Raw genomic sequence first — 27,916 nt, forward strand, 5'->3', positions numbered from 1 at the left:
AATCACTTGTAAAATTTCGATTTTTTTCTTCTTTCTTTTGAATGGTTAGATTAATGAACATATTGTCAGTTGTTGACATCGTTTTTTTTTTTTCTTCTTTTTTTATTCTATGTCACAGAAGTATTATTCCTTCACAATTTTTGTTAGGTTTTTGGGCTTTAAGTATAAATTTCAATAATCTTTCTTACAAACTGGAACTAAAAAAATTTTTTTAAAATTTATAAAGACATGTTTACTTTATATTTTTAAATTATATTTATTTAATATTTATCAAACTGCTTTTGATTTATGGAACACGCTTCTATGGAACACGCTTCTCGGCACTCGAGCACAAAATTTTGTAATCTTTCTCCTATATCTTTTCATTTATTTCAGATTGGCATTTTCTTCCTTTTTTTAAAAAAAAGAAATTAGATTAAATAATAATCATTTTTTAAATTTTATAAGTCTTTTACAATATATATCACTTACATTACAGTTATATCACTATATATCATATTACTTGAAAAAAATTGTTATACTGTTTTTAAAAAGGTTCATGAAGTGTCCTTTATTTATATATTATATTTGTTATTGATTTTTTTCTCCTGAAAAACAGAGAAACTTGCTAAGCAGGTTGATCTATAAATTCATATAGTTCGAATACGGAGTTCGGATTCCTGAGAAATTGAATTTTAAAAAAAGTCTTATATTTAATACTTGATTTCTCGGGAAATATTCGATCAATTTTGCTCAAATTTTATATTTTTCCATTTTAAATTACCTTTATTAAAAACGATGTAAAAAATTTATACCTTACAATTGAAATTTTTCTCTCACTTTCATTAAATAAAATAATATTTACTAAAATACATGCCATTAGACAAGTTATGCATTTATAAACGAAATTTATTATTGTGTGCAAACATTTTTCGATTCCCTTGAAAAGCCCTCGAGTTTTCTCAGATTGTGGTTACCCCCTATTTTTGGGGATTCAGAAATCCGAATCCGTCGAAAAAATGGCATGTTTGTTCAGAGAAAGTACGTTTCAATGTCTGACTTCGTCACTTAAAATATAACTTTGTAATTAGCATATTCCCTTGAAGTCATTCCCTTGAACCAATAAGAATAAGTCCTAGAGCGTGAAGATTTGATCATTAGGGAAAAAGTTATCCGGATGGTCCGTTTATTTATTTTTTTGCTCACTGAACGTCTAAATATTTATAATTCAAATCGGTTTAATTGCTTTATTTTTAATTTGTTCCATTGTGTTGTGAAGTGGAATTTTCAGAATTTGATTCTATTAAATAGACCAAAATGTATTCTTGTCTATTTCTTTACTTTTTGCCTTTTTTTTTCACTGTTTGTAAATTAATTATTAAGGACCGATGCTTTTCACCATCGGTCCCTACTCAGGCTGATCAAAGTGGTCACCCACCCGCTTACTGACAGCAGCCAGTGATGCTTGACTTCAGTGTTCTACCGGGAACCGTACCTTTACGATCAGTCCACTGCGGGACTGAATTTTTATTGAGAACTGAAAAAACGAAATAGAATCTTCCATGCTTGTGATAAAACAAACTTTTCATTTCTAACCAATGATGATTTTGAATACACTTGAATGTATTACAATTAAAAGAGATAATTTTATTGTTAGAGTTAATTTTTATTAATCTATCTTTACTTAAATACAATACAATATTTTTGCTATGTTGCCTAAAAGAGTTTGGTTAAATACTTCAAAAAATGCTTATATTTCGTATTGTATAAAAGCAGAAAGAGAATGTTAATATTTTAGAAAGGGCACAAGTACGAAATTTAGGTGCTTCTTTCCATAGATACGCCTCTGCACAGCAATGTTTATGTTGAATTTTCAGCATCACAAAATGCATTGCGATGTCATTCTCAAAAAAAATGCTTATCTGAACCCTGATTTTACTAGTAGTATTTATTGGAGCAAATAAATTTTGGTAATGGTTTTAAAAAATGAAATCATACCCTGTTCTACAATATAAGAAAAATTCAATTCAATGCTTTAAATGCATGCATGCATTTTTTTTAAAAAAGAAAAAAGTTGTATTTAGAGAAGAATTTTTTAAAAAAATGGAAAAAATTTTGTTTTATCGACACCCGAGTTGTATTCGCGATCGCAACGGACTATAGGGGGCGTTGTTGTATGAGACTAATACCTGCGATTTCTATATGAACAGTCATTCAGTTACTCTAGAGACGTCGTTAATGTAGCACGTAGCATTGCAACGTTCGTTCTTTATTGTGGCTAATTAAATTTAAAAAAGAAAAATGCTTGATATTCTTTCTTATGCAAACGAAAACAAAATGGTATCTCTTTTTATTAGAGAAGGAATATCCAAAACACATCGGAAAAATATTTGTACATTAACAGAAAAAAAATATGTATATTCTTATAAGAGTTAAAACCTAATGCCCGAGATATAGTATTACTAAATTTAATGATATAACATGAAAGGCCCATTTAAACTTTACATTCTATAGTTTTAAGAATCATATTACTTCAAAAATTAAAATGAACAAAAAGTACCCATACAGCAAATTTCGTCCTAAAGACATCCCAAAACAATCCGAACACTCCTGGAACAGTCATATCCGTAAAGTGTCAGAAGAAAGAATTTCGTAGGATGTCACAAATAGACAGCAATATGACAGGCCTTTCAAAGGAGTGTTTTAGGAGTCTTGTAGGATCATCGTTCAGCGCATGCGTGTTAACTTCAACTTTGCCGTTAATGTTATTTCTTTTATCCAGTGACAAGAGCAATTCTGCTAGTGAATTCTAAACAATAAGGTATTTATAAGCTCAAATATCTTATTAGTTTCTTTTTTGTTTATCTTTCTTTTTTTTATAATCTATTTATATATTTGATTTATAAGTGTACTTGAACCCCGTCATTATCTTTAATATCTCATTTGCAATGTTTACATACATTACTAAATGTTTAAATGCGTGGTTTATTTAATTTTTCATAATTATTGAGGAAGTTTTACTTTTATTATTTCGTGAGGCAAATTTTTATCTGTTCTGATAACTCATTCTTTCTATTATTTTTGTTTTCTTCCTTTAAGTTCAACTTGTTATTTGGCATGTTTTTTTGGTAACCCTAAATTAATCATTTCTTCTAATTACAAATGAAATGACATTTAAATTATTTCAATGTTGCTATTCATCTTCATTATTTAGTATATTGTTATTTTACCATTTTTTACAAAGTTTTGTCTATAAATTGTCTATGAATGGTGTTTTCAATATAAATGTAAACAATAACAATCTCCAACTCAATACTTGCTACTGCTTATTCTGCTAGGCTATATTTTCAAACTGATAATTTTGTTTTTAACAAAAGAAATAAATTATATAATTTTTAAGCTCAAATCTGTTGTATTTCATAAGATAGTAATGATAAGTAATTCTGGTGAGTAAGAAGTGAAAATTTGTTTTATTTCTTTAGAGATGCATTGCGAAAAAGGTGACATGGTTGCTAGATTTTGAATAACTCCCTTTTTTGGCAATCCTGATTTGGCCTCTTTCAATTTGTTTATTATTGTTTGTTCTTGTTGCAAGCTGTGCATCATCTTACGTTAATGTTAGCACCTTTAGCATTGTAAACACAAGTAATAAGTAATAAAATACCACGTTTGCAAGAATCACAATGTTCTCTTGCAAGTTCTCAAAACACAATGATCGCGTTGTGAGCCAAATGGCTTTAAAATACACCCGAAATAGTAACCTGGAAGTATAGGCGTATAGAGCTTGCAGCGTTCCCTTGTGTAAAAAATGCGGTCCATAGGGATTTTTAAAATTAGAGATACTTAGCCAAGTAAATAACCAGGCAAAAGGGCTGCAGGTTTTTTTTTCCGTCCTAGTCTGAGTAAATTGCAGCATTTGCTGCAATGAATTCAATTTTTCTCCTTATATGATTGTTCATAATCAATCTGTCTTAAAATTAATAAAAAGTTGCAAAGTTATCTATTATATTAAATTTAATCAGGCTATCAATTTTAACTGCTGAAGATAATTACATTATTTTCACTATCTCAGTAATTCATATCTTTTTAAAAATAGTTCTTAAATTATATTTATATTAATATTAGTTAAGTTTATTATTTAAAAAAGAATCATATGGACGCGATCAAAATGTCTATATGTGTAACTAATTTTATACAGAATAGTGTCTACATTTTCTCATTTTAATGTCATTGTTTCAAAAGCAGTTATTAGAATTTCTCCTGCTTAATGCTTAGTTTCATGCTCACTACTTAGTATTTCAAGAAATACTTTTTTTTAAAAAAATATTGAAAAGTTAATAAAAGTATTGAAAAAAGTTATTGAATCTGTAAGGAGTTTATTTTCTTTTAAAAAGTTCTTGTAAATATATTTGTCATTATTCACCTCTTGCATTGTGAAGCTGGTTTAAATATATGTGTTTACATTTTAATTCTTAGTTTACTTTTATAGATATATTTTAGGTAGGTATCTTGTGTTTCATAATATGTATTTTTTGACGGGGTTAAAAAATATTCAATGATCTGTTAAGATAAAATATTTAGTGCTTTAAAAGGCATATAAAACTTACTTGTAGTTGATCTGCATATTTTCTCAATTATTAAATTTTTGTTAACATTTTTAACTGATAATTGTGGTTGAAACATTTAATTAGTATTTACATATTTGTATTTTTACAAAAAAAAATTGTATGCTAAATTTTAGTATTGTCTTTTTCTTGATTCTCCAAGAGCTCGTTCTTTTACAAGGACAGATTTACGATAAACTATTTTCAGAATGAAATTTTGTTTTCTTTAAAATAAATTTTTATTAATTATATCATTTACATGTCAATTTGCTTTTTTAAAATATTTTTATTTGTATAATTTTTTTTCTTTCTCATAGTCTGTTAGATTGCAAAGTCTTGATGGAACTGATTTTAAAGAACGTACAAGACAAGCTATTCGTCACATCATGCCTGATGATGTTGTTGAACTCTAAAGCTGGATGGGCAATAATGAAAAAAAAGATTTTTTGGTTACAGAGTGTCAGGTGCAATTATTGGTAATATTTAATCCCTGTTTATATATATATATATATATATATATATATATATATATATATATATATATATATATATATATATATATATATATATATATATATATATATATATATATATATATTATTCCATTTGTAGTTTGACAGTATATAGTTAAAATTTGTGTTGCTAAAGTTGCCAAACTTTTTAATAAACTATAAATTTAGTATTCCATGAATTTTCAATGAGTTTATAAATTTCAAACATTGGAATAATTTATGAGTGTGTTGTTTGAAATAATATTGTTATTAGTATCACCATCTTCTTTCCCAGTCATAGTAGAATGGTAATCATACGATACTTCAGTTATCCAACACTTTTTTTGACTTGCACTTGTGTGTACTAATAGCTTTATCATTATTACAGTTGTTGTTACTAGATTATTCTTATAACAATGAATCAAACATGTATCAAATCATTTTATTTTTTGTGAACTAGTATTAAGTTACGTATGATGGGCAATTGAAAAAGCAGCTTAACAAGGTTACCCCATAATATTTTCCCTGAGAGTAACAGAAATCTGGGCTTCTACTAATTTAGTTTGAGATACCTTTTAAATAGGTTCTGAAATAATTTTATGTTTATTCATGAAAATACCTACTGGTTTCTTTATATTTTCTTTTTGTTATGTTTTAGAAGCTGTTTGCAGTGTTTTCACATACACTAAAGTAAATGAAGTTGGAAGCATTGTTAGAGGCTGGTTGCGCCATGCTAAAGAAAGAAGAGTTTATTCTGTAAAAAAATTAAGGAAATAATTGTGTAAATAAAAGTTTCACTTATGTGATTCTAATATTGTTTATTTTTTTCTATTCTCATATTTAGAAGAATGTAATGAGAATTATTTTGCCAATTAACTAGTTTCAACTGTTCATACGAGAAATTTAAATATTAATGCGAAGTTCTCAGTATTAGAGCAACATTAAAATAAAAATTATTCATTATTTTATTATAAGATATTTAATATATCTACTACATTAAACAATATGAGCAATAATGAAGCAATCATAAATTACAATGTACATAAAAGATTCAATAAGTCTCATAATTTAATTTAATAAGAAATATTCTTTACAGAAAACTAACGCTAATTAGGAGAATGGTAACCTTCCTTGGTGTTCAAAGGGTACATTCAATTAGACTTTTTAATAATGGCTAAGTTATTATTCCAAGCAATAGAAATGTGAAATCCAATTATCTTGTATATTTTTGTATTAAAATGATACATTATTCTTTTCTTTAGATACGTTTGTTTATTAACTGTTTTACTCCCTTTTCCTTTACTAATTTTCCTAAAAAAAATAGTAGAGGAATAGCCCATTTTTCTGGAAAAATAGAGTGGTATACAAATTAAAAACTATCACCTTTTTTTTCATTTAGAAAACATTTTTCTGACCTCTAATTCAGTAAATTTAAAAGAAAAACCTTATTTAAGTTGCTAAAATTAATAAAAATTTCAAAGATAAAATTTATTTCCAAAATAAGACACCCTCCTATTACTATCATACCATTTCCAACATGCATCCCACAAGTTACCTCAATCCTTACTAAACAGGTCTTATTATGTCCTAATGCCATCCTAAAGCGTTCTAAAGGTATCCTGAAACTGTCCTAGTTATGACATCATTAAGATATCTGCAGGTGGGACATTCTAACACGCAGATGACATCCGTAGGACATTTAGCGGTAAATATAGGACTTCCTCTGGAAGTCACAGAATCCTAAAGATGACAACTTTAGGATGTCATAACGAAGTCAATGTGCTGTATGGGTATACATAAGCCTCATAATTTTATGAATTTTAATTTTGTAAACAAAGTTTTTTGACAACAATTTTTATCAAAAAATTTCAAGTTTCAATAAAAATCATTATTTAGAAACTAAGAAACGTAAAATAAAGAAAGCTGACGAAACAAAAACAAAAAAAAAACAATTCTTTTTTGTCGCCATTTTTAGTGCTACGAAAATTCGTCTTTGGGATTTGCCAAAAAACAAAACAAGATGCAATTTTATTTTTTCAGGAGGAAAATATTTTACCGAAAAAACGAAAATGTACTAATTCCCACAATATAAAACTTTATCTTGGTAAACGTACGTTTTGGAAATGTTATTTCATTTGGAATCTTATTTATCAGAGTTCATATGGCGATATAATTGTTTTGAATCTATGCTAAACTCTATATCGGCTCATTTTCCACCGAAATCCGATTGACTATTTTGATTTTAAATAAAGTGTTTTATTTTATGAATTGTCGCAAAAATTTTAAGTGTAGATTGGCGGCATTTAAAAACCGCCAAATCTGTAGCTGCGGTGGCGTTAATACGTAAGTATCAAATTTTTATTCCATACTTTTCTGAATACTTCAAACATTGGAATATACAAGAAGTATACATAAACACATAATGTTATACCATTTAATTTTTCAAAAAAAGTATTTTGAGAACAATTTTTATCAAAAAATTATAAACTAAAAAACGGAAAATAAAGAATTCTTAGGATAAAAAAACGATTTTAAGAATTCTTTACATTGAAATAAAAACTTTCATATTGTTTCTTTTTTTATTATTCTTATAGTTCTTAATCAGACGTAAAAAACCATTCTGTAGAGAACCATCATCAAATGAAAAAAAAATATTTGCAAGCAAATTTTTTATTGTAAAAATCATTGCACTTACCTGATTTATAATTCCCGGAGAATTCCAAAATGATAAGTTCCTTGTTTGAAAACTTTATTCTCAAATAAAAGATACATAGTTTATCCCTTCATTACTTTTAGATAACATCCTACACAGCAAAATTTTATAATTGATATGAATTTGAATATGTAGCTAAAAACAGAATAGCTGAATTCTAGTTGAACTTATTCTTTCAAAACTAAAAAATACTTACCAAGAAAACGATTAAAATTAATTAAGAATCAGCACAAATGGCACTATTTCAAGTAACTTGGATAATTTTTTATTGTTGTTTTCCGAATTATATGGATACAGAAATATATACTATTCTATAACGAAGAAGAATATGCTATAACTATTATAATTCTGTATGTTCTGAATTCATATTTATTCACTGGAATGGCGAAAGCAATGTTGACTTTACTTTAATTCGTAATGAATTGAAGACAGAAGAAATGCATTTTACTTTAATACACACATCTGTAACAGTATCCGAAATCGGAAGTCATCAGTTGCAGTTTTTGTTGATAATAGAAATTAAAAATTATTGAGGAATTTTTCTTCAAATGCTTGGCGTGTTCTGTTCCTGAAAGATTTACTAATATTCTGGAGATTTTTTTCAAGTTCTTCGGCCTTTTCCTTAGGGAAATTTTGTTTCTTATTTGCTGCTAAAAAATGGCGTCTGATTCAGTCAATGATTTTGATGGAACTAAATGAAAACGTGATAAATTAATGTCTGATATTTACAGGCTTCCGCTAGACGGCGTACTCGAGCGTTGCGATCGCGAATTGATGCAGGAAGAAAACAACAACAGCAACACGTTTTGAAATCATTAAAATAATGCATAGAAAACACGTGAAGCACTCGTTAAATTCCAACTTACTGTTCCGACTTACCTACTGTTGCTAATGCAAGCAACATAGTTATCTTATATCTTTTATTCGTTCTTTTGTATCAAAGTTAGCAAACAACTCTTGTTCACTTTGAACTTTTCAGTTTATATAACTAAAATATGTTTTAATTACAAATAATGCCATAATTATCAGTACGCAAAAATGCAAAATATTTCAAATACTTGGCCAAACTATGTTGAAATTAACTAATTATTGAAATTAATTAATTAGCATAGCTAGGAATCATGAATTAAAACTTAATACAGGTGATTAACTAATTAACTGTAATATGAACTATTAATATTCCGAAGATAGCATTTTAACATGAAATTTTTATTTATTATTATTTCAAGTAATGTACTATACAAAGTTCATAAATTTTAATTTTATAACAGCACAATACACCGAAATATCTTATTTCATGTATGAAACCCGTGATGTCATTTTTTTCAACCAAAAATACTTTTTGGAATAAGTTGAAGACTTGATTTATCACTATATTGCCTCTAGACAAAAATACAATACTCAGAAACATTTATTGTCTGTATGCAAATCATTGTAATCCCCCCATAAAACTTTATCCTTAGCAATTTAAAGATACAGCTTATCGTTATATTGCCATTAAATAACAGCGCAGTACTGCTCTCATGAAAACCATGTTTTTTTCCCCACCAAAAATGTTATCCTTAGCAATTATAAAGATTGGCTTATCCTTACGTTACCACAACACAGAGCGCAGAAACATTTTAATAACTGTATGAAAATCGTGGTGTTTGTCACTAGAAGCACTTACCGGAAAAATTTGAAAATGTACGATATAAAATAATCGGCAATATGAAATCATTATATTGCCGCAAACCCTTCAATTGTTTTTATTTATAAAAATATATAGCTGTTCGTTTTCAAAATCGAATACCATTCAAAAATTCCATTCATAATAAATAAAAGAAAACTAAATATTTTGATCATTTTCCTCTGCTATACGCGTCGCACCCATTTAAATACAATCAATTTTAAAACCATTAATTTTCACGACTCGATTTGCCCACCTAACGTGACGATCCGATATAAAAGCGATTTAGGCAAACCACAAATGTCCCCCTCCCACAAACTCTGGGGGTAACACTTGTTATAAGTTTTTATTTAATATAAAAGAGCTTTAAAAAAAAAAACTTTAGCGAGTAGAAAGGGGGCTTTTTAAAAGAACACAAAAACTCTTAAAAGTCCGGGCCTTTAGTGTATTTTACTCCATCTGCTATTTTAGTTACGTCATTTTAACCACGGAATGATCGGAAAGTTTTCCTCTTGCGATTTCACTTTGGATCGGAAAGACAGATTACCCAATCAATCACGCGTTTGATTGAGACATCCGTCTTTCATTCATAAAGTCTTTTGATCAGGATGTCGATCGCAATTTGTGATCATTGAGGTTGCTGGCACCTGAAAAAATCCCTCGAAATTTAATAAACTGATTTGTGGTTAGAGTAATTGACATGCATATTTTTATCATATGGTGCTGCAAAAATAATAGACGCTTCTAGCTCATAAATTGAAGTTATACAGGTGATTCAATAGGAGTTCAATTTATACATTTTTTAAATTTTCTTTTAATTTTTTAATTTATTATAATTTATGCTCCTTAATTGTATTATAATCCTTTAGGTAGAATTAATATTTCATTTTATATCCGCCGTTGAACAGCAGACCCAATTTTTGGGGATCAGGATTACTAATGCTTAGCTCCATAGCCTTGTAATTTTGAACCCAATCCAGGAGACAAGGGAACTTCTGGATCAATTATTGTTAGAAATTTGCCTTCATGGATGACTTTTCGATGGAACTAACCCGTTGCGTTACATGGAGAGGAAGACCAAGAGAACCTCCCACAGTTAGCTTGACGGCAGAGGGACTTTAACCCATGATCTGTCTGCCACTGAGGATATTTCTCGTCAGCACTGTGGTCAATGCCAGCTGGATGCAGAATTCGCATCAACCAGCCATCACCCGGATTCGAACCCGGTTCACCACATTGGAAGGCGAGCACTCTATACCCTGAGCCATCGTGGCTCAGATAGAACTAATAATTCATTATCTACATAATCTTACCATTCATATCTTCCTTAGCGGTTCCTGATATTTTTAGGCTTTGGAACCCCTCTAAATGAAGGCCCTACTTTTAAGAAGCCCTTCCTCTTCCTATCGAACAGTCAAAAGGGTGGAGTGGAAAATTCTAAATATGCTTTTTTTTTTCCTTTTTCACAAGTAAACTGATGATTGATGTTTACTCTATTTGTCAAGAATTTCCGTAACATACAAGGCCACCTCCCAATCACAATTTGAGATATAAAGAGTGTGGTATTTTAAATTCAGTATTACTGTTTTGCAATAAAATTATGTCAATACAATCATCAGCTTTCGTCTGATACTTAAACAGTGTGTAGTTTCCTGGTTTTAGATTTTTGATAAGTATCGTTTTTATGCAACGATTAACGTAAAAAGAATTCTTTTAGTGCCATCCAAATTTGTTTTTCTCAGTTTAAATTATAATAAAATTAGATTTTGAAGACTCTAAATACTGAGAAAAGCGCAGTACTTACTCAAAATCACAAATCACGTCATTTAATTCCTCTAAAGTATTAAAAAAAAATTCAAAGAATTTCTCAATATTACTAAGCGCTATTTTTCTTGAACCTATTTTCTTCTACCTTTTTTGAAATTTATCGTGCTGTCTAATAACACTATATCCTCAAAATTTCGGGAAATATAAAAATCACATTCAAAACTAAATTAGTATGCTTCTGAAAAACTTTCTAGTGCCGGTAATTCGTTTAAAAAAAATAATCTCAAAGTCCAAGCAATGAGCATTCAAAAACCTGTCTCGATCGAATTTACATTCTTTGACTAATTAAACTGTTATTCTTTATTGATAACACTGGAGAACAATTTTTCTCTGATTTCTGTTGCATGATATTTTTTAACAGATCATAAATACTTTTGCATCACTGATTTCAACTGTGCAATCGGCTTCTCTCTCAAAGCTACAGATTTTCTTTAATGACATTTTTATCCTGTTTTTTGTCCAAATATGCAAGTTTAAAAACGTTATATAGAACGGCGAGTCGTATAAATCTTGCAATAAACTACCAGGGGAGCTAAGGCACATCATCAAGATTGAAATTGCATAGGAACATATGTCCGAAAATGTCATAGTATGCAGCTTGGCAGCTTCCCTGTTATGAACTAATTACAGATTTGAAATCAACGATGAGAAAATATTTAGAATTTGTTTAAAAAAAAACTTCTCAACAGAAGAAATCTTTTTCCTCTAGTGTAATCAATAAACAATAACAGTTTAATTAGTAAAAAAGTGTAATTTCGAGGCAGATTTTTTAAAGGCACTTTGTTTGGACTTTGAAAGATATTTTTTTTCACACCGAATTACTAACACTTTCTACTACGCTATTTTCAATAAAGATTCAAATTGTCTCGAATTAAATAAATAGCAAGTGAGTATATTTTTTTAAAAGAGCTAGGACAGTAGGGAAAAAAAATAAGATGCTTAAACAAAAAGAGCATATATCCCAACAGCGGCGAACTACATCACAGTTCTACTAATTTGTTTATCATAAACCATACAATCACGATAATGGCAATATCATTTAAGTAGAAGCTAGATGCTCACATACAATGTTACTTCATATATAATGTTACTATTTTTTAATCGACTATCACTGTAAGTTGTACTTGCCAAAAATAAATCATCAAATAAATAAATAACCTGATGCAAAACTAGTGCATAATGCTTTTTACATGAGTCTACCTGAAGGTAAAATGTGAGAAACTAAAATTTTCAATGGAAATTTGGTAAATGTTATACATTTATAAGGAAATTTTAGTTCAAGACAAACATTATCTTGTGAAAAAATATAGAGTTTGATAAACACTGAGCGTAGCGTTAACGATAACGGATAAAGGTGAAGGTAACAAATATGTCAATAAGAAATCTTTCGGCGACACTTGTTTGTTAAGTGAAATGTTTAAAATAATGGTAGAAAAATTACAAATTCAAATTATAAATTCCGATTTTAAGCCTCTCATGCACATGGGCTTCATACGAGGACATGTACATTTTTGCTTCATAACGTTATTCAGATTCGCATTTGTGCTGTAATATACATGTAGTCCTCATTTGTAAACTCCAAACAGTTCTTAGAAACCACACCAGGTCATTCAATATAGTTAAGATTCCAGAAAGAAGTGAAAATCTAATATTTTGTTTATATATTTTGGAGGGTATATTACATCACTGTAAAGGTTGCTGTTATTTTATATCTCCTTATACCTTATAAATGAAGTCTGATAATTCAGTTTTTATATGATTTAAGTTATATTGATGAAATATAGAGCAAAAGCGTATGCTCTCACTTAGACAGCAACAGTCCTCAGATGCTAACTATGTTTGTAGCGTACGTAAATATTTTTTATAACTCAAATGAAAAATTCAAGAATGAGAGAGTTAAAAGCCTTTTCATTAAGAACGTTTTTGTTCAGCTTATTTTTTTTTATTATTGTTTACAGTGGCAGATTTAGTAAGTATGAAAATTTCAAATATATTCTGTTAAACAGCATTCCTTAACGTGTAAAGAACTCGTTGCTTAATTTCATATAATTCTAGGTCAAATTACAGTTTGAAACCTTTGAAACTACTTGTCGAATGGTTTTCCTCATTTTTAGAAATAGTAGAACAAAAGCACGAACACAAAAGGAAAAATTATTATACTGTATGTTATTTCTGTATTCTGAACGTAACGCGTACATAGATGCAACATCCACGAAGTAAATCATTTCAGTTACATTTTTCGTGGTAAATATTTTGAACTAAATAATTTTCAATGTTGGAATTTTTTAAGTAAAGAAAAATACTTAAAATTGTTAATGCAATTTATTGATTAAGCTTCATCCAAAATATGCTAATATCCATAAATCTAATACCGGAAATTTGATATCGTAGTAGATTGAACTAATATTATAGACCGTAATGATTTTCTCAACGCTTTTAAACTGTGAATTATGAATAATAATATCGTAATTTAATTCAGATATGAAATAGCTAATATCAGAGCTAGTTCCGTTCCTTATATTATCGCATTTTTTGTAGAATACTAAGATAAATAGTTCATAGAGCAGAAAAAGAGAACATCTGCTGCCCCATTATTTTTTAAACACGCAATCAATAAGTTTATCCAATAATATTCTTTGGTTAATAGTGTTTAGAACTTTCTATTTTAATTATAATCAATTAATTGTATAATATTTTTGCATATTAAATATTTTCTATCCTATAATTCTCATTTGATCACACGTGAGAAAGTTTTGTTTTGGTTTAGTCGAAAATTAGTTTTCATAAATATGGATTTTAATAAAGAATATCTTAAATCAATCAAAGTCGCCAATTCATCATTTAATGTGAGTACGCTGTGCTTCGAAGCGTTGTTTATCAAGCAAATGTTAAGCCAACATTTGTAATTTCAAACAGCATTAAACAAATTAGGCTATATATTTTTTACAAAGATTTTAAAATTCGATCTTAATTTTTCCTAAAATCATGAAAAATGAATGAGTACTTTTTCTTGCTATTATCCTATGCTACAAAGTATAAATCTTAATAACGAAGGACAAATTTGAGCGACAAATTCTAAAGGAATTTTTTTCCATGCATTTAAAAATAATAAAACGCAATAAACTATTATTATTCAGCCTAAACCTAATAAAATAATAAAAAATATTTCTTGCTGATATTCTGAGTGAATTCGGGATTATTGATACTACGCTGAAAAATGTGAACAAACGCGTGTTTTTTATATGCTCCAAATTAAAATACTCCTTTCTATTAAACAAAAATATTTTAAATAATTTTTTTCTTTACACCTTCTAACTTACAAGTATAATTTTGGTAAACATATGAAAATAAATTTCTACTTGTAATATCCATTGGTAAATAATTTTAGATCAGATGATAATTTTAAGAAATACATTAGATAGCTTATATGTTAAAAGTTTGTAGTCATATATCACAGAGACCTGAATTTGAAACCCTTTTTTTCGCGTAGAAGAACATGATGTTAAGAAATCCATAGTGTTATAGGATAAACATTATTAGTGAATTGAAATTTTTTATATAGCTTTTTTTCTAGTTTTTGTTTTAAAATAGAGTAATTTTTATCTGATATAGAAGATGATTTTTTACAGCAAAACATTTTAAAGTGAATAAAAAGTGCTAGCATTGTTTAAAACTTCTTTTAGACACATAAATGAGACGGTTTTAAATATACGGAGTTAAATACAACGTTTCGGTGCTACTATTTTACGAAAGCTTTAACGTTACTTTATCTTCTACACTGTATATGACCCAGAAGCTAACTTTTTGATTATTACGCGGATTTATTTTCTGACTTATTTTTCTTGCATGTCACAATAAGAACACATTATCATTGTTAGATACCGTAATTATTTATTGACAACTTAAAAGTGAGGTACCCGCTTTCATATGTTTTGGAAACCGGAGTTTGAATTCCGGTTCTAGGATTCGTCACATAGAAGTGTAAGGTGAACAAAGCTAAATAAAAGCCCTAAGACAAAATTTATTGTGGGACTGTTCATCTAAAAGCCTTACTTTCATATTTTGCAGAATATTTGAAGACCCTTTACACAAATTTCTAGTTTTTATATAGAGATAAAGACATTTTCTGTAATTTTCTTCTAATAAACTTTATTTATCAACAATGCATTTTTTGTAAAAAAATTTGGTCGAGCCCTCAGCAATCCGTGTGTAAGGCCTTTGATGTGATGTGATGAATACAGTTTTTAGTGTATTATTAACGGTAATTTCTTAGGAGAAACGAAATTAAATAAAAATTTTCTATGCATAATAGACCGATATTTTCTTCACTATATCATTCACGATTGGGTGATATTTTCTGAGCTATAACATTTAAAAGTCACTAATATATATTTGCAATGTTTATGAAATCTTTCGGAAACATAAATAAAAGGTTTTCATTATGATTGCAAAAGTCACATCGCGCCTCAACACAACAATGAAGTAAACTGAGGACAACTCAGACCAAATATTATTTTGGTTCATTTTCACTTATATTTTTATGTGTTTCGATTTCCGAAATAATTAAAAATAGTTTTCATCTAAATAGTAAGTTCAAATCAAGAGAACAGGATTGCCAGAAATTTTTCTACTGTTTGCGACGAGGAAATTTTTGTAATTTTGTGGTATAAAAATGGGTAAGTGATATTCAGAAAGTCTTTCCTGGATGTACATTTTTCTTGATACTTCGCAAAAATATTTTTCTCTCCTTTGAATCGGAAAAAATAAATATAATTTGAATGCTGAAATCTCTCTATGTTGATTGATTATTCATTAACGGGAAAATTTAAAGAACATTTACAAATTCTTATATATTTTTTTATCAAAATATGTTAAATCAAGGCTTTTAAAATTTAAAAGAATCGATTATATTTAGTAAGTATATTTTAAATTCACATTTGATGCTAATCAATATTTGAAACAGACTTCTTTAAAAGGAAAAAAAAAGAAAAAGATTGTTAGTAGGGCACTATGTAAGCGAAACACCGAAAGTTTGACTTACTTCTTATAAAAATATTGTTCGATATGTATATATATATGATGATGATGAAACTTTCAAGTTAACATTATTATTTGATATCATTTAATGTTTTGCCAACCTCTTTTTAATAAATTATTATTTTTTCCTTCAAATATAAACCTTACTTCGCATTAACGATTTTGACTAGCGGTATTAAAAGAGTTATTGAAACCTGTACAACAATCGAATCTCAGAATAATTCGGAAGAAATATCAAATATTTATTTACTGTTTAATAATTATTAATCTGAACTAAAATTGTTTAATGAATTTAGTTCAATTTTGTACAATATGAAGACAATTCTATTATTCGCTTTTTTTGCTTGTTCCTTGGTATTCATACTTTGTTTTGTTAAATTTCGGTTATTTTCTTTTTTTATGTTGTGACTCTTTATTTCCTTTTGGACATCGATGTTTGCTAACATCACATCAGTGATCTGGTATAAATCTCCCGTAAAAGTCATGTTGATAAATAAAAAAAAATCAAAATGGAAGGTGAAAGAGAGAGAACAATAAGTATATTGAATTTTAATACATTAATCTAAGAAACCAAAGAAGTCACATTTTTTTTTATTTATGTTAATAATGCAGGAGGAGAAAGAGGATATGTAAAAGGAAAGAAAAAAAATGAAATAGTTTCAGCATTTTTTAAATTTTAAATTATTTGTTTATTTTCGGCACTTTGAGTCTGTTTGTAATTTCTTCTTGTTCGCTTTTGAATTGTGTTACTTTAATAAACATAAATAAAAATATGGTTTGGAACTTTCTCCAAGGTTGCAAAGAATATAGAGCGGAGTATGTTCGGTTGTCTACTGTATGCTTAGAGGAGATATTTGGGATCCTCTGAGATGCCTCTTCTCTAAGATGCCTCTCCAGAGGGGGCAGTGAAGTAATGTCTAAATATGTAAATAACAGATGGCACTGAAAATTTCTAAAAGAACTTCCAAAATAGAAAGTAAACTTATAAATGAACTAAAAAGTCTAAATGAAAAATTATATGATTAATTTTACTTGCAAATGGCTGTTACACAAAAACAACACATTCTGCTTGTTACTAAGCTGCGAATATGATTCAGCAGAAATGATTTTCATTTGAAAATTCATAAAATAGTCATGGCCATAGTCATAGAAAATAGTCATAATGCATTTAAAATGCAGGAGTTGCTACCAATTTCTACCACTCTCCCCAACACCCATTCTTCATGCGAAGTATCTTTTGTGCCAATTAGCCTATTCCCGCCCACCACAAACGAGGATTTAAACGGAAATGAAATTGAGTTATAGACATTTATCTTCAGTCCATTCCGCCAATGTTTTCTATTGTCGGTTAATGACGTAGGGTTGGATCCAAATATTTCATTCTCTCTTTTCCCTCAATTCCATTTCAATTGCCATCTTTTTCTTTCCACTAACAAACATCGGAAGAATGGATTCTGTGTTGGCGGTCCTTGGCGATTTCGTGAGGGGTGGAACATCAGTCGTTTATCATTCTGACATCGTGACATTATTGGAACAGATTTGCCTAGTCAGTGGGGGTAGGTTTCGCTTCAGTAGTTGTAATTTCTAAAAACATAACTTTTTTTGTGTTGCAAAAAAAGTTAGTTTTGAGTATGAATCTCTTTATTTGTGAGTAAGTACAAACGCAATATGAGAAATGTGCATAAATAGAAGTTCCTAAAAAATGAAAATTAGAATTTTCACTCGCCCTAAAACTTTTCAAGTAGCTGTAACTAAATTATCAAACTATTTTTAAGGTTTTTTTATACTTAAACAAGTTAATAAAAATTTAAAAGAACTTGAAGTGTCTAATTAAAAAAAATGCGAAAAATGTATTCGATTCAATTACTCTAAATATCACAGATGAATCCAAGAATTCTCATTTGAGACGAAAAAGATAAATTTCTATAACTAAAAAGCAACAACACACTAATACTTCAAGAAATAATTAGCAATAATAATAAGAAGAATAAACTAATAATAATAAAATAAAATTGAAATTATAATTAACAATTGAATAAAATTGAAATAATAATTTAATAAAACTAATTAATAACAAAGAATTATATTCGATTCAATTCCATTAAATATCACAGATAAGACTAAAATTTTTTAATTAGACCTAAAAGATTAATTTCGGCAATTAAAAAGCAACAATACACTAATATTTCTGAAAGAAGTAATTAGCAATTACTCAATTTTTTTATCATTATTATTATCCATATTTGAACTTTAGTTCATAAATATTAAAAACCCCTTTAATTGTTGATCTCTGATTTTTAGAAATAAGGTAATAGTAGTTTTTTCGTATGCTGGCTGACAAAACCGAAACTGGAAGTAAATACCAGAAAACGAAACTAAAATACTTTTGTTTCGCTTTGAGTATTTGGACCTTTTTTTTTCATTTGAATGACTTATATTTTTAAGACAAATAAAACTCATTTTCAGAAATAAATTTTCAAACTATTAATTTTTATTTGTTCTCAGAATTTTTTTACATTTCAGAATTTTTTTACATTTCAGAATTTTTTTGTAATTTAAATGCATTTTCTAAAGAACTTTCATTTTGAGAAAAATTCTTTACGCTAACATACATAATAAAAAAAGTTAATTCTAGAGTTCTTTGAAATTTTGAATAATGTTTTGAACTAAAAGCTAAGCTCTAAGTATGAATTTGTTATTTATTTTTTATCAAGCTCTTAGTAAAAATATATAGACTTTTTTTAAGAAAAAAAAAATCAAAATCAAGCAATATATTTAGTTTTATTTCATTATCTTTTTGAAATTTTCTTAACATTTCAACTTAACTTAAATTAAAATTTCAACTAATTTAAGCTTAAAAAAAAATTGGATAAAAACAAGTAAATAAAGGAATACGCTAACATTTTGGTAAAAAATATTTAGTAATGATGATAATTAAAACAAGCACAAAGATAACGATAATAGGTAATATGTAATGAGGATAAAATCAATGCAATTAATAATAATGGAATAGATATCATAATAAAAATCACCACCAACATCTGTGTCAAAAAAATGCATAATAAAAAACAAATTTAAAGAAATTTTCTGACAAAATTGACAATAGTTAGAATACAAAAATTTAAAAAAGATATTTTGAAATAGCTGAAGTCCTTCCTTAAAACTAAATTTTCTTTGAAATTACATGATGTAAATTATTATTCTGCCTGCATAATCATGCGAATTTCTTTTATGATTTAGATAATTGCTACTATGTTTAGCGACAAAAATAATTATATTATTATAGATATTGTTTGTATATAAATGCATCAGTTTCATTCTATCTACTTGATAATTTATTGTGTAATAATTTCGATTTGAGAATTAATTTAGCACTACGAAACGAAAAAGAAAAATTAAGCAAAAAAACGCGTAAACCTTGGACCAATTTCGCGTTAAAAATGTTGTAACCTGAAGGAAGTACCTTGCATTTTTCTTTTATTTATATTCACAGAATGTTATAATTCAAATAGTTTAGAAAATGCGTCCATTAATGTTATATTTTTCGCACCAATGCTGTCAAATAAATAAATGAAACAAAATTTAAAATTTTTTAGAAAAATCGGTCATATATACATCCTATTCCGACCACAGTCTAACAAGTTAATTGCACCTAATCTAACGTAAAAGCTTTAAGTCACATTTTTATCTAGGGATTTTAAGGTTGATTTCTTTTTTTAATTTTTTATATGTGAATAAACTTTAAAACGCCTATTTCAAAAATATCATTTCTTTTGACACCATTGAATAGTTCCTAAATAGCCTCCCCCCCACCGGGTTCCCCTTAATTAAAAAAAGAAGCAACAATTTTATCCTGCATATCAAGACGATTGTTGGCATTGCCTTAACCAAGCATTGTTGTGAAAACAAACATATGTCAACAAGAAATGTTCAATCGCTTATTCAGAGCTTGATGGCCAACCTGCTCTCTTTTTACTCATTATTTTAAAATTATTGTTCGATTCTTTTTTTTCATTTTTTTTATATATATATTTGAATTAAATATTTAATCCTTTTTAAAAATTTTCATCCATTTTTATTGAATTAGTTATATGATATATACACTGTAATTGGAGATACTAAGCACGTTTTATTCACTCTTTTATGAACGTATGTAATAATTGTCTATTTGAGAAAAAAAAAGAAACTTTTGAAAACTATGTAGATATATATCCAGTTTTCGTAAAAGAATTCTTGATCATGTGCATGTCTCTGTACGTTTTTTAAGAAAACTGGTTAATCACAAATAGAAAACTTTAAAAGCGATTTCTTTTTTTCATACTTGGTATCGTTAAATGGCAAAGCACCCTTTCTTCCATCGAAACGATGTATTATTATTTTCATTTTAAAAAAGACATATAGATCTAGGGATTGTATTATACTTGTAACTTCTTTCAGGATAATCTCATTTCTCGATGTTTTTTGTTTTTCTTAAATTTTTTACTGCTTTATATTAAGGGTAAAATTCTCATTAAATGGATATATTTTCTATGTATTTCCAGTCAACCAAATAGAATTAAAACAAACCAAATTAAATAAAAAAAAACTGGATAAAAGAGGAATTAAAAAAAAATGAACCACGTGTTCATTATCAGATTTAAGAAAAACTTTTTAAAAAAATCGATATTTTCGATGTTTCGTAATTATTTCATTTCGAAATTTTGAAATTAACAGAGTAATTAGGGATTATCCCCGATTGAAAGTTATGATAAATAAATGTTTCCCACAAAGATAGAAATCTCAAATTTTGAATACGTCTTTTTCTGATACAGTATCAGAAAAAAAAATTTATTTTGATATTTAGGGATAATTAGGGATAATTAGGGATTAGTAATTAGGCATAATTACTCCAATTGACAGTAATGCTAAATATCATACTTATGAAGATGGGATTTTGGATAAAGAGTTCCTTATTTGTTAAGAAAGGAAGTCTAAAACAATTTAAATTTGATGCTTTATAATTATCGGGGTAATTAGGGGTAACAACAGTAAGACAAAATAACACGTTTCAGACAGAATAGCCTCCAGCTTGAAATATGTATTCCTTCTCAAATTATAAAGATTGACTGTTTTTTTTCGATCTTTGGTAATTATCTGGGTAACGAGCCTAAGAAACCTAATTGCTGAACAACATGTATTCATCAATTAGCATTATGTATTTGGCACAGCATAGCCGATTGCACCTTTTAACTATTTAATCGTAAAAAAGGTTAGTTCGTGCAAGGGGATAACTGTAGAATCACGATGCGGTGAATTTGTGTAGGTAGATTAACTGGCCACAGCTTGTGAGTTCGTGCATGATTTCTAACATCCAATTTGCGCTTAAAATATTTATGATCAGGATTCAGAACAAACCTGCAGAACTCATTTTATGAATCAATGTTGAGCCGCGAAGGGGTAAACTTGTTCAGGTGAAGACCAATGGAGAACCACGAAGGAGTAAGTTCATGTTGACGGACTAATAACATAAAGCAGTTTTTAAAAGCCATTCATAAGTTTACAAAATATATAATATATTCGAATACAGCTCTTCAAAATCGTAAATAATTTTTTTTATCAGTAATAAGATATTTTATTGCGCTTGGTGCTTTTACCTTCTAAGATACAATGTTCATGATTTGAGGCACACAAACAAGATACGCTAATTAATAAATGCAGTTAAAGCAATTTGTACTTTTTCTCTCAGTTTGCTATTTTAATTGCGTAATGCAAAATTCCTTTGCAATCATAAATATCCTTCAACTAAACAAAGTTTAGAAAAGAAAATAAATAAATGAATAAATAAATAAAATTAATAATAATATATAAAATAAGAAATAAACTTGTAATCATTATTTATTTTTTAACTTCATAATAATCAAATATCAAATTTTTTTCATTGCAAATTGTAAAAAGTTTGGTATTCTCCGATGCAATAAATGTCAAAATCTAAAATTTGAATATATTATTTTCATTATTTCAACATTATAACTGAATTGAATTTTGAGCTGAAACTTTAAATTTAATTTTATGATACATTAATAGGAATAGTTTCATCTTCATAAGTTAAATGATAAAATTAAAGCCAATTGAGAAAATATTCAGCCTGAAAGAATCTTTGATGAAAATAAGTATTCTTCTGATATTTAAATCGGGAATTCCTTTGTATTTAATGTGGTTTTCATAATTATTAGTTGCCTGGAATATTTTAATTTGAAATCATACACCAGGAAATACCAAGGTCATATTTAAAATAAAGTGGGTAAGACAAGTATATTTAGCTCAAGGCCTTTAGACTGCTGCATTACTTGAATTGATGATGAGCGAAGCGGGCAACAGAAGAATTCTCTTAGAAACATTAAAATAAATAAGTAAATAAATAAATAAATAAGTAATGATAAATCCTGATTTTTCTATATTAGCTTATGTATATTTTAACTATTAAGCTGGAGCAACTCTTTTCTTTAGTATTACCATTTCATGCCTTACATTTTAATATTTCCCCTTATTTTTATGAACCTTTGAACTTTACTATTATTATTTATTTCAGTATTTTTAGACAGTTGTAGGGGAGGTCTGGGTTTATTTGTATTTTTACCAATTCACATAAATAATGAAATTAACTTTAAATATTTATTTATTAAAAAGACAACACTAATACAAAATAAAATAAGAATAAAAAGGAAATACAAGAATTTGGAAGAGGGGGTTAAGGGTTCGAATTAAAAGTCCGTATTTTACGGCGGTTCCTTGCAGACTGTCTTGGTTTACCGCCAGAGGTACTGGAGTGGGGGAAAGAGGAAAGTTTGTCACACAAGATTTTATTTCTTCACACGTTTACTTAATTAGCTTATTCTACATCTGTTTATTTATTTGAATGTTTACTTATTATGGGTTTGCATCACTGACATAAACCTTTTCTTTATGCGTGATTCTTGATATAGAGAGTGAATAAAGAACAAAAAGGTGATGGAAGAAAGAAAGCTAAGCTGTGTATTATTCGATGGGCAGATCAGTTTATAAATGGATGAACGTGTCAATTTATAAACTGATGACCCCAATTTATTTATGTGTTACATTTTAAATCAAATACAAGTTCGGACGTTTGAGGGAAAAAGTACTTTAACTAATTGCCTACTTTAATTAATTGCTGATAGCTTTTTTATTTGATATTTCTTAATAGCGGCGCGTCACTATGACAATCGTCACGAAAGTTTTGTTTGATGCAGTGAATTACGCCGTAACAGCAAATGTTTAAATTGGTGAATTAGAATCGTAATAAATAGGTTATTGCTAATATAAAAAGTAGCTAAGCGACATAATTATTTGTTAATTAATTTTTAATTGTGTTGAACAGAATGCGTTTTCAAAGCAGGAACTATTTCAAGTTTCTGAAATAGTATGTTTTTACTAAAACACTTATTTAGATGAATTAACAGAAAAAACAATTAATATCTTTATTTATCATAATATTCTTAATTATTCTTTATTCATTTACTAATATCCTTATTATTTGATCCTTATTCGTATTTAACGTAACCATATATTTAAAATATATTTTATCCTTATATTTCTTATATATATTATTCTTCATATATTAATATATCCTTAATATTCGATCCTTATTCGTATATTAATATCCTTATTATAATAGTATCTTTATATTCTTATCCTTATTATAAAATTGTACAAACATAATTAATGCTATATGTTCTTTCATCGCAATGTTAAAATATTTTATTCATGTTCCTTCAAAAAGAATTGGTTATAATGAAAAAAGGAGAGAAGAAAAAAAAAAAACTGATTACGATATGTTAAAAGTCTAAAAAAATTGTAAAAAATATCATACTAATCTGTTATCATACCAGACAAACATATTTCTCAAGTTTGTTCCTATAATAAAATTAAATGCTTGTATTCGTAATATTTAATTTGATCGGAAACTTAATATTGTTTAATTTCATATTTGGTAACTTTTCATATTTGGTAACTTTTCATATTTGGTAACTTTTCATATTTGGTAACTTTTCATTCATTTGGTATTTAATTAAAACTATTCCTTATTCGTATATTAATATTATTATACGAATGCGATAATAAATGTTTTCTAACGAAAAGTGTATTTCAAAAAATTGTAACATTTAAAAATTCTGAAATATTTTGGAAAGATAACAGAAAAATTCGATTGTGACAACATATTCATAGTACTGCCCTCTGCTGTTGAAACGGCTGACAATAATTAACTAAGGAAGCATCCACACTGTGTTTGCAAGTAAATGCAATCAGCGGATGCAGTGAGATTGCTCCCTTAGTAATTGTTAAAATGGACGCTTATAGCTTTATTTAGAATTTAAATACTCGTCGCCCTTACAAACTCAAACACAAATAAATAAAATATTTTTGCTAATTTGAAAGTGTTATTTTATTGAAGCAATCAAGCAATTCTACTAAAAGAGTGGAAGCTGCATTTATGTTTTAATAATTTCATTTTAATATTTCATATTTGATATATTTTTTGTTGATACTATAAGTTGGAAATTAGATAAAATACAAATATGTTGATGCGATTGAGATGTTTAAGTTCATTCCAAAACTATGCCTCGAATGTGCGTATTTTTCAGACTCGGAAACAGTCTGACTCAACTGACAATACTAAACATGAAAAGGAAGGCTCAGAAGATGAAATAAAAATAGCTGGACTTGCAAAAGCCTTAGGTAAATTTAGACAATTAGAAAAATCTGATAATGTCTCTGTGGAGACGTCGGATGTAGAGCCGAAAAGTTTTCTCCATCTTTTGAGACATTCAGAATTCGTTCAAATGGGCGATCCCCGAGGAAAAGTGGTTATCGGCAAAATATTTCAAGTAGTTAATACTGACTTGTATATAGACTTTGGTGGAAAGTTTCACTGTGTTTGTCGTAGACCGAAAAGAAATGCTGAGTGAGTATATTGTAAATTTTATTGCGTTTGCAGATCAGCAATGAATCTAGAACTGGGTGACTTTTTTGGAGGCGAGATTCGCATGAAAATACATAATTTGTTAAAAAAATATTTTGCAGTGTTAGAAAGAGGGAAGAATATCAATTTAAAGTTCAGTTAAGCAAATTGTATGAAATATTTACAAAATGCACTGATAATATTTTAATTGAAGTTTCGCACAATTTGTCTTATTTAATAAAACTAAATTAATGAATTTTTGTGAGAAAACTAATTTTCTATTTTAAACCACTCCAAAAGCAGAAACAACAAAGAAAGTGACCAACTTGAAGTTTGTAACTCATAGCCATCCAGGGCAAATTTATTTATACATATATATACACACACATTATATATTTTAAATATTGCAAATCACTTTGGCGATTGTTGTCGGCACAAACAGGTATCAATATAGAAGTAACCCCTTATTATATTTTACTACATATATTATAAATTAATTGCTCCATTAAATTTGAAATATATTCATAAATGACCATTGTTTTAATTGTGGCTTAAAAATTTACTAGAAAAGCTTTTAATAATCTGATTTAAATTTTTCGTTATCTTGTACTGGTGCTTAAAGGTTTTGGAATTTTAACTATATAATTTGGGTGTTTTTTCTAAGACAATTGAAATTAGCTTGAGAAAAGATTATACTTAAAATTAATTTAATGATACAATTTAGGTTAAAACTAATTTTCTTATGTATGTAAAAAAGTGTTTTTGTTTCATTAAATCAATTTTTCTGCTAAAAATTTGTAAAAAATGAGTTTACTATATTGATTGTTACTATGACAAATATTAATATTTTTCAAATACTTTTCTCAAAAGAAAACTAATTGTTCAAATTCAATCCTTCATTAATTGAATATGCTATGTAATTGTTCAGTTTGAATGCTATAGAAGGTAATGTTCAGTGTAATAGAAGGTAATTGTATTTTTCTTTATTTCAAAAATTATAGTAATTATTATTTTATTATTTTCTAAACTCTATGATAGAGGTGCTAACGTAAAACTTCATCATAAAGAAATTAATATTATAATCTCAATAAATTTAATACTACCTCTAGGTTTGGTATTTCTTTTTAAAGATAATTGAAAGTAGCTTGCAAAACAATTATATTTAAAACTAATTGAATTCAATAATTTAGATTAAAACCAGTAATGAATGGTTTTGTTATGTATGTAAAAAAAAAAAAAAGATAATATTTTTTAATTGAATAAAGTTTTCTGTTAAAAATTTGTAAAAAACTACTTTACTATAATATTGCTTGTTACTAAACTAATATCAATATTTATTGAATACTTCTCCCCTTCCTCCCCCCCCCCTGAAAAAATAAAATATACTTATTATTCAAAAAGTAGACTTATTGTTCAAATTCAGTATGAACTTTCATTAATTGGATATGCTGTTTAATTGTTCTGTTTTGATGTTGGTAGTGTGGCAGTGTTTTTCATAATCTCAAAAATCATTGTAATTGTTATTATTTTATATTTTTTTAGGCTCTATGTGAGAGGTGCTGAAGTAAAACTTCGTATTAATGAAACGGAATTGAGTGCAAGATTTCTTGGAGCCTCAGAAGATTTGACTTTATTAGAAGCGTGTGGGTCCTTAATTGATATTGTAAAAACACCAGTTAATACAATACCTGTTAAGTAGTAATAAATATTATTGTTTTTATTCTTGAGTATTTCTGAGATGTAGTACATCAATTGTAGTATGATGGAGGTGTGAATAAAAGAGAAAAATAGCATATGTATTTATATACATTTTTTTTTATCATTAAATGTTTTCTGAATTTTTGTTTGCTATTATGTAATATTTTTTTGGGGGGAAAAATTATTTTTTTAAAATTTTTGTTTGAAATTAGAGTTGTAATTTATGTTCACATTGCCTTAAACTCACTCGCCATTTTCAACCGTATAAAAATTTTTTATAATATCGGTAATAAATTAAATAAAGGTTAACATTAATGGTTAGAATAATTATGATTCTTACAGCATGAGATCAGAAGCATAAAAGGTGACAAAATAAACCCTTTTACCTCTTTTCTAACGAAATCAAACTTACACGCAGGTATACATATCAAATAACCAATCAGGTTTAAGAATTTTGGTGGTGTGATCAGACGTTCAAAATAATCTCCCCGAAATATATTCTGGAAACCTAGTTTGGCAAAATTTCAAAAACTTGCTTGTCTTGATTTAAAAAAAGTGCCACGGGGTGGATTATTCTAGTATCCACCCGGGAGACAAAAGAGAAAATATGAAATATTGTTCAGCAACAATATGAAATTAAATGAGTTGTTAATGTTTAATCTTTCATTGTATTTAAACTGTTACATAGTGACTTAAAAATTAAATCAGACTGAGAGAATGGAGCCTTTAGGACAGGGGTGGCGAACCATTATGCACCAACGTGCCATTTTTTCTAAAAATTTTTTTAATGAGGTCACACACGTGCCGACAAATAGTTTTTACTTCGTGATTATTGGGTAAATAATAATACTAAATACTATCAACTTCAAAACTCTTTATTTACTACGAAAGAAAAAAAGACATTTTGCAATGTCTCAGTTATACGCGTAATTCAACTTAACA

The 27,916-nt window shown here is 27.8% G+C and overlaps 2 protein-coding genes across 2 annotated transcripts in view; both read left to right on the forward strand.

Moving 5' to 3' along the window:
- RpS27 (ribosomal protein S27) overlaps nt 1-27,916 on the forward strand; it is a 324,227-nt gene that overhangs the window by 263,916 nt on the left and 32,395 nt on the right. The gene's annotated exons all lie outside the window — the stretch shown is intronic.
- mRpS28 (mitochondrial ribosomal protein S28) lies at nt 24,656-27,069 on the forward strand. The gene is made up of 2 exons (XM_016074887.4): nt 24,656-25,279; nt 26,819-27,069. The coding sequence occupies exons 1-2, from the start codon at nt 24,894-24,896 to the stop codon at nt 26,973-26,975; spliced, it is 543 nt and encodes a 180-aa protein (XP_015930373.1). The 5' UTR covers nt 24,656-24,893; the 3' UTR covers nt 26,976-27,069.

This window comes from Parasteatoda tepidariorum, chromosome 4, assembly GCF_982258835.1.
Source record: "Parasteatoda tepidariorum strain Cologne lab strain chromosome 4, Ptep-v5.0, whole genome shotgun sequence".
Taxonomy (NCBI): Eukaryota; Metazoa; Arthropoda; class Arachnida; order Araneae; family Theridiidae; genus Parasteatoda; species Parasteatoda tepidariorum.

Excerpts from the sequence above, each read along its gene's own strand:
- mRpS28 (XM_016074887.4), top strand. The coding sequence starts at position 24,894 with ATGTTGATGCGATTGAGATGTTTAAGTTCATTCCAAAACTATGCCTCG. Across the intron at positions 25,280-26,818 it reads AGACCGAAAAGAAATGCTGA|GCTCTATGTGAGAGGTGCTG; the intron begins GTGAGTATATTG and ends ATATTTTTTTAG.